The 15,468-nt window shown below is 36.8% G+C and overlaps 1 protein-coding gene across 2 annotated transcripts in view; it reads right to left on the reverse strand.

Annotated features, from left to right (window-relative positions):
- Positions 1-15,468, reverse strand: part of PRKAA2 (protein kinase AMP-activated catalytic subunit alpha 2) — a 68,960-nt gene that overhangs the window by 37,989 nt on the left and 15,503 nt on the right. The window contains exon 1 of one of the 2 annotated variants that reach the window (XM_043461179.1): positions 10,724-10,869. The exons of the other annotated variant lie outside the window; for it this stretch is intronic. Coding sequence (XP_043317114.1) covers positions 10,724-10,841 — 118 coding nt within the window. The 5' untranslated portion in view covers positions 10,842-10,869. Of the gene's footprint in view, positions 1-10,723; positions 10,870-15,468 lie in introns of those variants that run through there. 2 annotated transcript variants of the gene reach the window in all.

Raw genomic sequence — 15,468 nt, forward strand, 5'->3', positions numbered from 1 at the left:
AAAAGCAAAGGCAACAAAAGCAAATATATATGAGTAGGATTAAATCAAACTAAAAAGCTTCTTCATGGCAAAAGAAACCATCAACAAAATGAAAAGACAACCTACCGAATGAAAGAAAATATTTGCAAATTACACATCTGATAAGGGGTTAATATCCAAATTATGTAAATTATCTAACAATTTAATAGCAAAGAAACCAATCTAATTTGAAAAATGAATCAAGAAGCTAAATAAACTTTTTGCGAAACAAGGTATACAAATGGCCAAATACAGAAAATCTTCAGGTAATCATCAGGTAAATCATGACTAATTATCAATTAAATGCAAATCAAACCTACAATGAGCTATCACCTCACACTTGTCAGAATAACTGTCATTAAAACTGAAGAGACAACAATGTTGGTGAAGATGTGGAGAGAAGGGAACCCTTGTGCACTGTTGGCAGAAATGTACATTGGTGTAACCACTGTGTAAAACAGTACAGAGGTTCCTGAAAAGCTAAAAAATAGAACTACAATATGATTCTGCAACCCCCTTGTAGGTATTAGAAGGAAATAAAAATAGGATATCAAAGAAGTATCTACACTACCATGTTCATCACAGCATTATTCACAAAAGCAAAGATATGAAAACTACCTAAGTGTCCATCAACAAACGAATGAATGAATAAATAAGAATGGTGTGCATATTTTCTCCCCCCACCACACACACACCACCACCACCACCTACAGAAGCTCCAGGGACAGGCACAAGCCATCACTACCATCCTGGGCCCTCAGGGGTCCCAGAAGGAGAAGAGAGAGAGAAAGGGCCTGAGAAAATATCTGAAGCTATTACAGACAAAACCTTCCCTAACCTCAGAAAAGAAACACTCACTTAAATCCAGGAAGCACAAAGAGTCCCCTATAAGATAAACTCAAGGAGGAACCTGCTGAGACACATATTAATCAAACTGACAAGAATTAAAGACAAAGAAAAAATATTAAAAATAATAAGGGAAAAGCAACAAATAACATACGAGAGAATCCCCATAAAGTTATAAGCTGATTTTTCAGCAGAAACTCTGCAGGCTGAAGAGAGTACTACAATATATTCAAAGTGCAGATGGGGAAAAACCTAAAACCAAAAATACTCTGCCCTTCAAGGCTATTGTTCAGATTTGACAGAGAAATCAACAGATTTTACAGACAAGCAAAAGTTAAAGAGAGACTTCAGCACCATCAAAACCAGCACTACAATAAATCCTAAAGGTACTTTTCTGGGTAAAAAATAAAATGCGACAACTAGAAACAAGAACAATGCAAATGAGAGAGATCACTGGTAAAGCAAACACAAAACAAAGGAAGGAAACTACCCACATAAATCTGACATAAAAACCAGGGGCTGTGAGAAGAGTACAAATGCAGGATATCGAAAATGTATTGGAAATGAACAGACCATCAATTTAAAACAATCTTGTACATATACAGACTGCTATACTAAAACCTCTTGGGAATCACAAACAAGAAATCTATAATAGATACACACACAAAAAAGAAAAAGCAAACACAACACTAAAGACAGATATCAAATCACAAGGAAAGACAACAAAAAATGAAGGGAATAAAAAAGACCTCTGGTGGCCCAGATGGTATAGAATCTGTCTGCAATGCAGGAGAGCTGGGTTCAATCCCTGGGTTGGGAAGATCCCTGGAGAAGGGAATGGCAACATACTCCAGTATTCTTGCCTGGGGAATTTCATGGACAGAAGAGCCTATCAGGCCACAGTCCATACGGCCACAAAGAATTGGACACAACTGAGTGACTAACACTTTCACTTCCAAAAATAAAAGCTAAATCACTTAACAAAATGGTGGTAAGAACATACATTATCAATAATTGCCTTAAATGTAATTGGAATAAATGCTTCAAACAAAAAACACAGACTAGTAGAATGGATATAAAAACAAGACCCAAATATATGCTGTCTACAAGAGATCCACTTCAGAACTAGGGACATACAAACTGAAAGTGAGAGAATGGAAAAAGATATTCCATGTAAAGAAAAATCAAAAGAAAGAGAGTAGCAATACTCTTATCAGACAAAACAGACTTTAAAATAAATACTGTTGCAAAAGACAAGGAAGGACAAGGATCCATAATGATCAAAGGATCAATCCAAGAAGATGTAACATTTATAAATCTATATGCACCCCCCATAAGACTACCTCAATGTATAAGGTAAATGCTAACAGCCATTAAAGGAGAAATTGCCAGTAACACAATAATAATAGGGGGCTTTAACACCTCACTTTCATCAATGGACAGATCATCAAAACAGAAAAATCAATTAGAAAACAAAGGCCTTAAATGACACATTAGACCAGATGAACTTAATTGATAATTATGGGACACTCTATGCAAAAGCAACAGAATACACTTTCCCCTCAAGTGCAGATGGAACGCTGTCCAGGATAAATCACATCTTGGGCTACAAATTAAGCCTCAGGAAATTTAAGAAAATTAAAATCATATCAAGCATCTTTTCTGACCACAGCACTATGAGATCAGAAATCAACTACAGGGGAAAAAAAACTGTAAATAAAAAAAAAGACATGTTCATATGGAGGCTAAACAATATTACTAAACAACCAATCAATCATAGCAGATATCAAAGAAAAAAAAAACCTAAAGACAGGTGACAACAAAAACACCATGATACAAAACCTATGGGATGCAGCAAAAGCAATTCTGAGAAGGAGGTTTGTAACAATACAATCTTACCTCAGGAAACAAGAAAAATTTCAAATAAACATCCTAATTTTATACCTATAGCAACTAGAGAAAGAAGAACAAACAAAACCCAAAGTTAGCAGAAGGAAAGAAGCCTTAAATATCAGAGTAGAAATAAATGAAACAGAGAAGAAGAAAACAAAAAAGAAAGGATCAATGAAACTAAAAGCTGGTGTTTTAAAAAGATAAACAAAATTGACAAACCTTTAGCCAGACTCGTCAAGAAAAAGAGAGAGGGCTCAAATCAATAAAATTAGAAATGAAAAAGGAGATGTTACAATGGATACTACAGAAATGAAAAGAAAAAGTCATTTAGGGAGACTACTACAAACAACTAATTATATGCCAGTAAAATGGACAACCTAGAAGAAATGGACAAATTCTTAGAAAGGTATGAACTCCCAAGACTGAACTAGGCTGAACCAGGAAGAAACAGAAAATGTGAACAGACCAATTACAAGTAATGAAATTGAAACTGATTAAAAATCAGCAGAAAGAGAGTGGAAAGAAAGAAACCCTCTTACACTGTTGGTGGAAATATAAATTGGTACAGCCACTATGGAGAACAGTATGGAGGCTTCTTAAAAAACTAAAACTAGAGCTACCATATGACCCTGCAAGAGCTTCCCAGGTGGGGCTAGTGGTAAAGAACCTGGCTGCCAATGCATGAGACTTAAAGAGACGCAGGTTCAATCCCCGGGTTGGAAAGATCCCCTGGAGGAGGGCATGGCAACCCATTCCAGTATTCTTGCCTGGAGAATCCCATGGACAGAGGAGCCTGGTGGGCTACAGTCCATATGGTTCCAAAAAGTCAGGCATGACTGAAGCGACGTAGCAAGCACATGACCCTGCAATCCCACTCCTGGGTATGTATCTGGAGAAAAACATGGTCCAAAAGGATGCATGCACCCCAATGATCAATGCAGCACTGTTATGAAGCAAGACCTGGAAGCAACCTAACGTCCATTGACAGAGATGGTACATATATACAATGCAATATTACTCAGCCTTTAAAAAGAATGAAATAATGCCATTTGCAGCAACATGGATGGACCTAGAAGACTGTCACCTTGAGTGAAGTCAGTCAGGCAGAGAAACAGAAACATTGTATTGCATCCTTTTTACATAGAATCTGAAAAGACAGGATACAAATGAACTTATTTACAAAACAGAAACAGACTCACAGACTTAGAGAATGAACTTATGGTTGCTGGGGGAAGATGGGAGGATGGAATAGTTAAGAGAGGAAGAAATAGCACTGTACATACTGCTATATTTAAAATGGATAACCAACAAGGACCTCCTATTTGGCACAAGGAACTCTGCTCGATGTTATGTGGCAACCTGGATGGGAGAGAAGTATGGGGGAGAATGGATACGTGTGTGTGTGTGTGTGTGTGTGTGTGTGTGTGTAGGTGTGTGTGTTGTGTGTGTGTGTTGTGTGTGTGTGTGTGTGTGTGTGTGTGTGTGTGTGTGTGGTGTGTGTGTGTGTGTGTGTGTGTGTGTGTGTGTAGCTGAGACCCTTTGTCACCCACCTGAAACTGTCACAGCATTGTTAATTAGCTATACTCCAAAATAAAATAAAAAGTTAAAAAAAAAATCTTCCAGCAAATAAATGTCCAGGACCAGATGACTTCACAGGGTAATTCCACCAAACATTTAGAGAAGAGTTAACACCTATCTTTCAGAAACTCTTCCAAAAAATTTCAAGGGAAGGATCACTCCCAATCTCATTCTATGAGGCCACCAACACCCAGATATCAAAACCAGACAAAGATGCCACCAAAATAAAGAAAAAAATTGAAGGCTATCACTGATGAACAGAGATTCAAAAATCCTGAACAAAATACTAGCAAATCAAATCCAGCAATACATTAAAAGGATCAAACAACATGATCAAGGGGGATTTATCCCAGGAATGCAAGATTCTTCAATATATGAAAATCAATCAGTGTGATATACAACATTAACAAACTGAAGAATAAAAACTGTATGATCATCTTAACAGATGCAGAAAAAGCTTTCAGTAAAATTCAAGAAATGAAAAAAATTCTCCAGAAAGTGAGCACAGAGCAAACTTACCTCAACATAATAAAGGCCATATATGACAAACCCAGAGCTAACATCATTCTCAATGATGAAAATCTGAAGGCATTTCCTCTAAGATGAGGAACAAGACAAGTATGTCCACTGTTGCCACTTTTATTCAATAGTTTTGGAAGTCCTGGCCACAACAATCAAAGAAGAAAAAGAAATAAAAGGAATCCAAATTGGAAAAGAAGTAAAACTGTCACTGTATGCAGATGATATGATACAATACATAAAAAATCCTAAAGATGCTACCAGAAAACTACTAGAATTCATAAAGTTGCAGGATACAAAACTAATACACAGAAATCTGTTGCATTCCTATACAGTAACAACAAAAGATTAAAAAGAGAAATTAAGGAAACAATACAATTTATCACTGCATCAAAAAGAATAAAATATCTAATAATAAATCTACCTAAGGAGACAAAAGACTTGTAGTATGTAAACCATAAGATACAGATGAAATAAATCGAGGATGATGTAAACCGATGCAAAGATATACTATGTGCTAGGATTGGAAATATCAATATTGTCAAAATGACTACACTGCCCAAGGCAACCTAGAGATTCAATGCAATCTCTATCAAATTACCAATGGCATAATGGCATTTTTCACAGAAATAGCAGAAAATTTTAAATTTTTATAGAAACACAAAAGGTCTTGAACAGCCAAAGCAATCTTCAGAAAGGAAAATGGAGCTGGAGCAATCAGGCTCCCTGACTTCAGACTATACTACAAGGCTACAGGAGTCAAAACAGTATGATACTGGCAGCAAAAAACCCAGAAATACAGATAAAAAGAACAGCACAGAAAACCCAAAAATATGCCCATGCACCTACAGTCAATTAATCTATGTCAAAGAGGCAAAAGAATACAATGGAGAAAAGACAATCTCTTCAATAAGTGGTGCTGGGAAAACTGGACAGCTTCAAGCAAGAGAATGAAAGCAGAAAATGTGCTTATATCATTGACAAAAAAACCTCAAAATGGGTCAAATACCTAAATGTAAGACTGAGCACTATAAAACTCTTACAGGAAAACATAGGCAGAACATTCTTTGACATAAATCATAACAAAATCTTCTTTGATCCACCTTGTCGAGAAACTAAAATAAAAGCAAAAATAAGTAAATGGGACCGATTAAATTTAACTGCTTCTGCACAGCAAAGGAAACCACCAACAAAAGACAATGGGAGGAAATATTTGCAAATGATGTGACCGACATGGGATTAATCTACAAAATATAAACAGCTCATGCAGCTTAATATGAAAAAAAATTTTTTTTTAATGGGCAGAAGATCTAAATAGACATTTCCCCAAATAAGACATAGAGATGGACAAAAAGCACATGAAAAGGTACTCAACATCACTAATTATCAGAGAAATGTGTATGAAAACTACAATGAGGTATCACCTCACACTGGTCAGAACAGTCATCATCATCAAAATGTCTACAAATAACAAACACTGGAAAGGGTGTGGAGAAAGGGGAACCCTCTTACACTGTTGGTGGGAATGTAAATTGGTACAACTATGGAGAACAGTATGGAGGTTCCTTATAAAACTAAAAATGGAACTACCATACAACACAGCAATTCCCACTCTATATATCTGCAGGAAACAAAATTAGAAAAGATACATGCACCCCAATGTTTGCTGCAGCACTATTTACAATAGCCAAGACATGAAAGACATCTAAGTGTTCATCAACAGAGGAATGGATAAAGATGTGGTACATATATACAATAGAATATTACTAAGCCATAAAAAAGAACAAAATAATGCCATATGCAGCAACATGGATGGACCTAGATATTATCATACTAAATGAAGTAAGTCAGACAGGAAAAGACAAATATCATATGATATCACTTATATGTGGAACCTAATTTCTTAATGACATAAATGAACTTATTCACAAAACAGAAAAACATCTATAGATACTAAGACAAACTTACGGTTATCAAAGGGAAACCTGGCAGGGAGGGATAAATCAGGAGCTTGGGGTTAACATACACATACTACCATATATAAGATAGACAACCAGCAAGGAACTAATATGTAGCACAGGGAAATCTACTCAATATTCCATGATAACCTAAATGACAAAGGAATCTGAAAAAAGGAATATATGCATTAATGTAACTAAATCACTGTGCTGACTGAATCACTGTACTGTACACTGAAACTAACACACCACCATGAACCAACCATACTCCAGTAAAGAAAGAAACAAAAGGAAAGAAACGGCACCGTCCCTTGAAAGAGTTAAGCACAATGATAAGCTAATTGGTTATCTGAGGTCAAAAGATTCAAATGCATTAAGAATGCCCCCTTTTTTTGCTGAAATACAATAGCCTCTATTACCTTATAACTTAAGTGAATTAGTACTTAGTGATAATTAAATAGATAGTTCTCTCATCATCACATCCCACCAGAAAGCTGAAAGAATATTTCTTAAAATCTTGTAATATAAACAGACTTAAGACCAAGAATTTCTTTTATGTGTATTACATCGGTAAACTTTTCTAGGGAAATAACTGAGAAGAAAGGTTTGGATTCATTAGCATTTAACATCCATTTGGGCTTCCCCCAGTGGTTCAGTGGTAAAGAATCCACCTGCACTGTAGGAGATGCAGGTTTGATCCCTGGGTTGGGAAGATCCACTGGAGAAGGATTGGCAACCCACTCCAGAATTCCTGTCAGGAAAATCCCATGGATAGAGAAGCCTGGTGGGCTACACTCCATAGGGTCATAAAGAGTCAGACATAACGGAGCACAGCAACATTCATTTATTCAATCTAAATACATTTACTGAGCACCATTCACATGGTAGGACTATGCTGATCAAAGACACATGCTAAGAGACATTCAATAGGTTTCCAAGTTTTAGTGAGAAGAAACATCAGCAATAAAGGATTCTGTATGGTAGCAAATCTACATGAAAACTCTTAGGGATACCTTAATTATGAAGAAAGAACATAGATGAAAAAAAGCAACACATTTTTAAAAACCAAGGGTGAACAAATTTGCCATAATTTATCGTGTATATCATGTATATAAATATCCAGATCAATATCTAGTTTGACAGAAGCAATAAAGAACACTCATCCATGGAACAACTATTTAACGAATGCCTACTATGGAGCACTCTGTATCAAGTACAATTACAAGCACTTGGGATATAAGTGGTGAACAAATTAATTCTGTCACATCGCGAGGTATTCCCCAATATCTATTCCAGTCTTCCTTCCCAGACATATGACTCCCAAATTACACCTGAATATATATCCACCTAAAGTAGAGACTGCCTCCAGTATCTCTTGTAACTAGATATGGCCATGTGACTATGCTCTGGACAATGACATGCCAGCAGAAATGTCCCTAGCAGCAGCTTCTTCAGATCCTTCCACCATCCTGAAGCCTGGAACTACCTGCTCAGACTGTTAAAAGAGAGTAAAATACTGTCTTGTTTAAGCTGTTCTTATTTTGAAAATTCCTGTCATTCACAGCTGAGTCTCAATAATACTCTGTCTAGAATATTTTTTTAAACTTTTTATTTTGTATCGGGGTATAGCTGTTTAACAATGTTGTGAAAGTTTCACATGAACAGCTCAGGGACTCAGTCAACACACACATTTATCCATTCTCCTCCAAACTACCCTCCCATCCAGGCTGCAACATAACATTGACCAGAATTCCATATGCTATACAATAGGTCCTTGTTAGTTATCCATTTTAAATATAGCAGTGTGCACATGTCCATCCCAAACTCCCTAAGTCCCCCTTCCCCTCAGCAATCATAAACTCCTCTGTGAGTCTCTTTCTGTTTTTTGTAAGTAAGTTCATTCATAAAATGCCCATCGACAGAGGAATGGATAAAGAAGTGGTATGTATCTACAATGGAATATTACTTGTGCATTAAAAAAGAATGAAATAATGTCATTTGCAGCAACATGGATGAACCTAAAGACTGTCATACTGAGTGAAGTCAGTCAGGCAGAGGAGAAATATTATATGGCACTCCTTATGTGTGGAATTAAAACAGAATAATATGCAAAATGTTTTAACTTATTTTAAATTTCCAATTTTGCTGAACTGCCATCCATGAACTAATGGAAATGAACCATAATTTATAGCTCATACAATTTCTTGGATTAAAGGATTCTACAAAATTATCACTCAGTGGTCCATTTTGTTTTCCCCAAAGTCTAGCCTAATTATACAAAATTCTCTCTAAAGCAACTGAAACAGCTAGCCTTACCCCATGCATCCTTTTAGAATTTTACATTTGATAAGGTGAGCAGCTGTTATACAGAAGAGTGAAACTGTTTTATATTGTTCTGGGAGCAGAACTGGGAATAATCAGCACAAATTCTATCAACTAACAGAGTCATCTGCTCCACGAAGCCCCTCTCATCTCCACCTTTCTCACCATTCAAGCCACTGAAAATTTCCTTTTTAATATTACTACTGTACCCTGAGTATACTTTTTTGACAGGATGTGTAACACTAACATCTATTGATTTTTCAGTTCATCTCTCAATACTAGAGGGGAAGAGATTGGAGGTCAGGCCCCCTGTAGTGTTTTCCTATTGCCAAGGCTGGAAATAAATGATAAACCAAGACAATGGGGCACAGAGAGGTTAAGAATTTGCCCACAGACATTCAACTATGAAGAAGCAGGATCAAGATTAAAACTCAGAGGCATGCACCATCTGATATCCAATCAGAGAAAGCTCAGCCATTTGTCAAGATCATCCTACAATAAATTCCTGCACTAAGTAACAGGTTGAACTAGATCAAGTCTAATCCCCCTTCAAAGTCTAATATTTTTCCAATTACACCCCCAAAATCACTCCACACTAAAGGGTGTGAGTCTTTTGAGCCACTCTAGCCTCTTGACTTTAGTTGTCATTTTCTGGAAGTTTTCCAGTTTTTCTTGATACACAAGACCCAGGATTTTATATAACTGTATTATGGAATTGTAAATACATGATTGTTTTCCACAAAGACTATACATTTTCAAATGTCCAGTATCACCTCCACTGAAGTCAAGCATTTTTCACCAGAAGCACAGATCCTATAATTTTACGAAAAATAACTTGAAACACTTCTCTTCCTATACATTACTCCTTATTAATTCATTTAAATACTTCATTCAATTTTAATATCATATAATTTAGAACATTAATATATCTAATGAAGTAAAGAAACAAATCTAAGATTTATTAAAATTATACTAAAATTCTTATAGAAATCCTTTATTAAAATCTAATAAAGGAACAATTAAAAAACTATTGTAATTTTAGGTCTAAATTATAATCTATTTGTCTTTGAGGCTCAAGCAGAGCAAAGAACTGTCAAAATGTCATTCTGCTGTACAGGCTACAAACATACTGTATAATATGTGTAATTTGAGTTATATTCTTCTCATACAGTAGATATAATGTATAGTCTTAACATAATACTATACAGCAATGGGAATAAATGAATTACAACTATATATAAAGGATGTACGTAAATCTCACAAACAAAACCTCAAGTGAAATAAATGAGACAGATATGCCTATATTTCTATGAAGTTCAAATATAAATAAAACTATAATCCATGGATAGTGGTGACCTTTGATGGGGGCAGAAGATGGAAACAGTAACTAAAATGGGACACAAAGTGGGGGGCTTGTGGGAAACTGGTCATTTTTTGTGCTTTTAAGTAGTAGTTACATGGGTACGTTCAGTCTGTGAAAATTCACTGAAGATTTATGTAAGAAATCACTTAGAATATATGTACTGCTTCACATATATGGTACAATTCAATTTAAAAAGCTAAGAAAGAATGTTTGGATGACACTATACCTGCTAGGCTTTCCAAGCCAAGGGACAGCACGTGCCAGCAAGCAGGGCCGTGAGGCGGCATCAGCCGCCCCTTACTCATTGTATCAAGAGTCTTCACTCTGGGAATCAAGACAGTCATCTGACTGCACACATGTCCTGACCCCTACTGTCACCAGACTTCTGCCAAAATAACACAAGCCTCCTTTCTTCTTCACCTGTGGTAAGACAAAACAATCTCATTGCTCTCCCAATTTCCTTTCCCTGAAAGTCCTGTAAAATTCTATGAAGGACAGTTCTGAACAGGAAGCAAAAGACTTCCTGTGTTGATATAGCACTGATTAAGCAAGTACTGTGAGCACATTATATACAAATCTTATTTATTCCCCAGAACTCTAGAAGTAAACATTACCCCAAGATTACAGATGAAGAAACTAGAATTAAAGAACAATGAGGAACAAAATGGTTCATCTGCCTCTAACACACAAGCTCAAAACTCATATTACTTCACTTTCCAATAACCAGGTTCTCTTAATTACAACACATCAAGAGTGCTTACTTGCATGTTTATCCTTTTACGTCCAGCATTTCAGCTGAGAAATTTGGGCACAGTGAAGGGATGGAGTAAGAAAAATTAAGGAAGAATTGATATGTTCAGGTAAAATGGAGGCTGGAATAGGGCTGTGGCCTTTCCTATGGATCAGAATACATGAAAGTTGACTGCCTAATTTCGAGAAAATAGAACATGGACTGAAACAATCCCATTATACAATATATAACATGCACTAAATTTTTACTGAGAGAACAAATTCATATTTCCTGGAAGACCTTTTTCTCCTAATTATTTTTACTCCCTGTTGGCCTGAAGATTCATTTGTTCATTCATTCAAGAAATATTTTCTGAGTGTCTAATGTGTGCTAGCCACTGCTCTAAATGCTGAAAACGCAGGTATAAATGAAACTTGCATTCTGGAGGAGAATATAAACAATAAACAAATATGATATAATGGTGATATAATGACCAAAAGTGAAAATCATGCTGAGTACTGGAAATAACAAGAATGACTGGGGTTAAGGTGGGAAAATTATTTTAAATAGATCAGGAAAGGCCTGAGGATGTGATTTTTTTTTAAGCAAAGTGATCAACAATAAAGTGAAAGTTTACGCTCAGTCATGTCCTACTCTTTGCAACCCCGTGGACTATAGCCTGCCAGGTCATCTGTCTGTGGAATTCTCCAGGCAAGAATATTGGAGTGGGTAGTCCTTCCCTTCTCCAGGGGATCTTCCCATCCCAGAGATCGAACCCAGGTACCCCACGTTGCAGGCAGATTCTTTACCATCTGAGCCACCGGGGAAGCCCTTTTTTAAGCAAAGATTATTCTAAAGCAAGTTTTCCCAAGTGGCGCTAGTGATAAAGAATCCACTTGCCAATGCATAAGACATTGAGATAAGGGTTCAAACCCTGGATTAGGAAGATCCCCTGGAGGAAGACATGGCAATCCACTTTAGGATTCTTGGCTGGAGAATCACATGGATAGAGAAGCATGGTAGACTGCAGTTCATAGGGTCGCAAAGACTGGACACAACTAGAGTGACTGAGCACACACATGTTCTAAATCTACCTTTGAGAACTGATTACTGATGATGATATTCTGTATTCTGCTTCATTTTTAAAAACATGTTGGCTTGGATTATAAATTTAAAGTACTTCTTTAAAACTTCAGTTAATCAAGAATTTCACAGGAGAATCAACTTTTTATAGAATCATTTAAGATGAATTATCTACACAGAGCCAGGGAAAAAAGTTTTCCAGTATAGAAGAGATTATTTAAAACTGATGGACAAAGTACTGGGTTGGCAAAAGTTCATTTGGGTTTTTCCATAAGATGTTGGGGGAAGACTCAAACTTTTTGGCCAATCAAGTATTAGCATTCAGGTCAGAGATAAAAGATTTGAAAAAATGTTTACGTATGTAATCACTCCAGATGAAAAACAGAATCCAGAAACATTCCCAAAGCTTCTTAAATCATCCCCTCTTATCTTTCCAACTCTTGTCCTTACGTGTCTCCTCTCTTCCTATGCATCTTATTTTCCATGCTTTGTCTCCCTCCTGTTTACTCCCCTTTCATTTCCTGCCTTCAGACATCTCCCCTTCAAAGCCCCCAACTGAATAATTTCTGTTGTTGAACATATTTATTTAACATAATTTTATGTTCCATAGAGATATTCTAGAGACATACTCTCAGTTTATCCTTACCTGAAAACATATTATGTCTTTATTTTTGAAGAATATTTTTGTTGAGTACAAAATTATAGGTTGGCAGTTTGTTTGTTTCACCTCTCTAAAGATATCACTCCACTATTTCCTTGCTTTCATTGTTTTTGGTTAAAAAGTCAGCTTATTTTCATTCCTTGGAAAATAATATGCATTTTTTATCCTGTGGCTACTTTTAAGATGTTCCCTTAACATTTTCCCCCATCTCTGCATACACTGAAGACCACTCCAGTATAGGAAAGTCTCAAGGGAAAAAAAAACAAACAATCTTAACCCATTTTCCAATGATATACCTATGAATGGTTTTCTTGTATTTATTCTGCTTATGGTTCATACATCTTCTGAATCTGTGGCTTGATGTGTTCATCAGCTTTGAAGTTTTCTCCTACTATTTCTTCAAATATTGAGTACAAAATTATAGGTTGAAGCTGAAACTTCAATACTTCGGCCACCTGATGTGAAGAGCCGACTCATTTGAAAAGACTCTGATGCTGGGAAAGACTGAAGGCGGGAGGAGAACGGAATGACAGAGGATGCCCTGTTATCCTCCCTCTGCCCTCCTCCCTCTCCCTTCCTCTTCCAGAATGATCATCAGTAGTACTGGGTTCAAAATAACATTCAAACTCACAGGACACAACAGGTAGTCATCTTATCACCAATTTTACTTAGCTCTTTGGAAGGACTTAGCATTGGAAATATAGCCTGTCAGTATGACAAAAATCAAACACATCTTTATCCAGCGTCCTTAAAATATCCAGTTGCTGCTTCCCAGACCCTTAATCAACCACACAGACTCAGAGCATTCGTAAATTTCAAATATTAACCACATGAAATAATAGCCCATGCATGCAGCTTCTAATCCCTGCACAAAGGGTGCAATGAGTTAGAAGAGACGCCATAAAGGGGAGCTGGAGGTCTATTTCCCTACAAATTTTATGCTAGTGAAACAATAAGGCAGTGATGTAGATCCTTAGAGTATAATATGTGTTTCCTTAATCCTCTCAGCCCAGATGTAATTCACCAATCACAGATAATTTTCAGCATAAATACTGCTGGTTGGTAACAGAACTGAAATAGCACATTTATCTTGGTATATGTGCAAGAGAAACTGTATTAAAAGAAGGTAAACCTAAGGTCATCTTTCCACAAGAAATTTGGATGCTTTTTATTTCTTTGTCTTGCCTAATTGCTCTAGCTAGAATTCCAGTACTGATTCAGTCTTGGTCAGTCAGTCAGTTCAGTCGCTCAGCTGTGTCAGACTCTTTGTGACCCCATGGACTGCAGCATGCCAGGCCTCCCTGTCCATCACCAACCCCCACAGTTTACTCAAACTCATGTCCATTGAGTCGATGATGCCATCCAACCATCTCATCCTCTGTCATCCCCTTCTCCTCCCGCCTTCAATCTTTCCCAGCATCAGGGTCTTTTCAAATGAGTCAGCTCTTCGCATCAGGTGGCTGAAGTATTGAAGTTTCAGCTTCAATATCAGTCCTTCCAATGAATATTCAGGACTGACTTCCTTTAGAATGGACTGGTTGGATCTCCTTGAAGTCCAAGGGACTCAAGAGTTTTCTCCAACACTACAGTTCAAAAGCATCAATTCTTCAGCTCTCAGATTTCTTTATAGTCCAACTCTCACATCCATACATGACTACTGGAGAAACCATAGCCTTGACTAGACGGATCTTTCCCAGTATGAAAAGGCAAAGATATGACACTGAAAGATGAATTCCTCAGGTCAGTAGGTGCCCAATATGCTACTGGAGATCAGTGGAGAAATAACTCCAGAAAGAATGAAGAGACGGAGCCAAAGCAAAAACAACATCCAGTTGTGGATGTGACTGGTGATGGAGGCAAGGTCCAATGCTGTACAGAGCAATATTGCATAGGAACCTGGACTGTTAGGTCATGAATCAAGGCAAATTGGAAGTGGTCAAATAGATGATGGCAAGAGCGAACGTCAACATTTTAGGAATCAGCTAACTGAAATGGGTGAATTTAACTCAGATGGCCATTATATCTACTACTGTGGGCAAGAATCCCTTAGAAGAAATGGAGTAGCCATCATAATCAATAAAAGAGTCCGAAATTCAGTACTTGGATGCAGTCTCCAAAATGACAGAATGATCTCTGTTCGTTTCCAAGGCAAATCATTCAATATCATGGTAATCCAAGTCTATGCCCCGACCAGTAATGCTGAAGAAGCTGAACAGTTCTATGAAGACCTACAAGACCTCTTAGAACTAATACCCAAAAACAACAACAACAACAAAAAGATGTCCTTTTCAGTCTTGGTACGTTCTATGTTTCCAGAAATGCATCAGTTCCTTCTAGGTTATACAATCTGTTGGCATGTTATTCATAATAGTCTCTTATGAGTCTAATTTCTGTAGTCAGTTGCAATGTCTCCTTTTCTTTTCTAATTTTACTTATTTGAGTCTTTCTTTTTTTTCCTTAGTTCAGCTAAAGGTTTGTCAATTTTTATTTTTTTCAA

This window comes from Cervus canadensis, chromosome 2 (genome assembly GCF_019320065.1).
Source record: "Cervus canadensis isolate Bull #8, Minnesota chromosome 2, ASM1932006v1, whole genome shotgun sequence".
Classification (NCBI taxonomy): domain Eukaryota; kingdom Metazoa; phylum Chordata; class Mammalia; order Artiodactyla; family Cervidae; genus Cervus; species Cervus canadensis.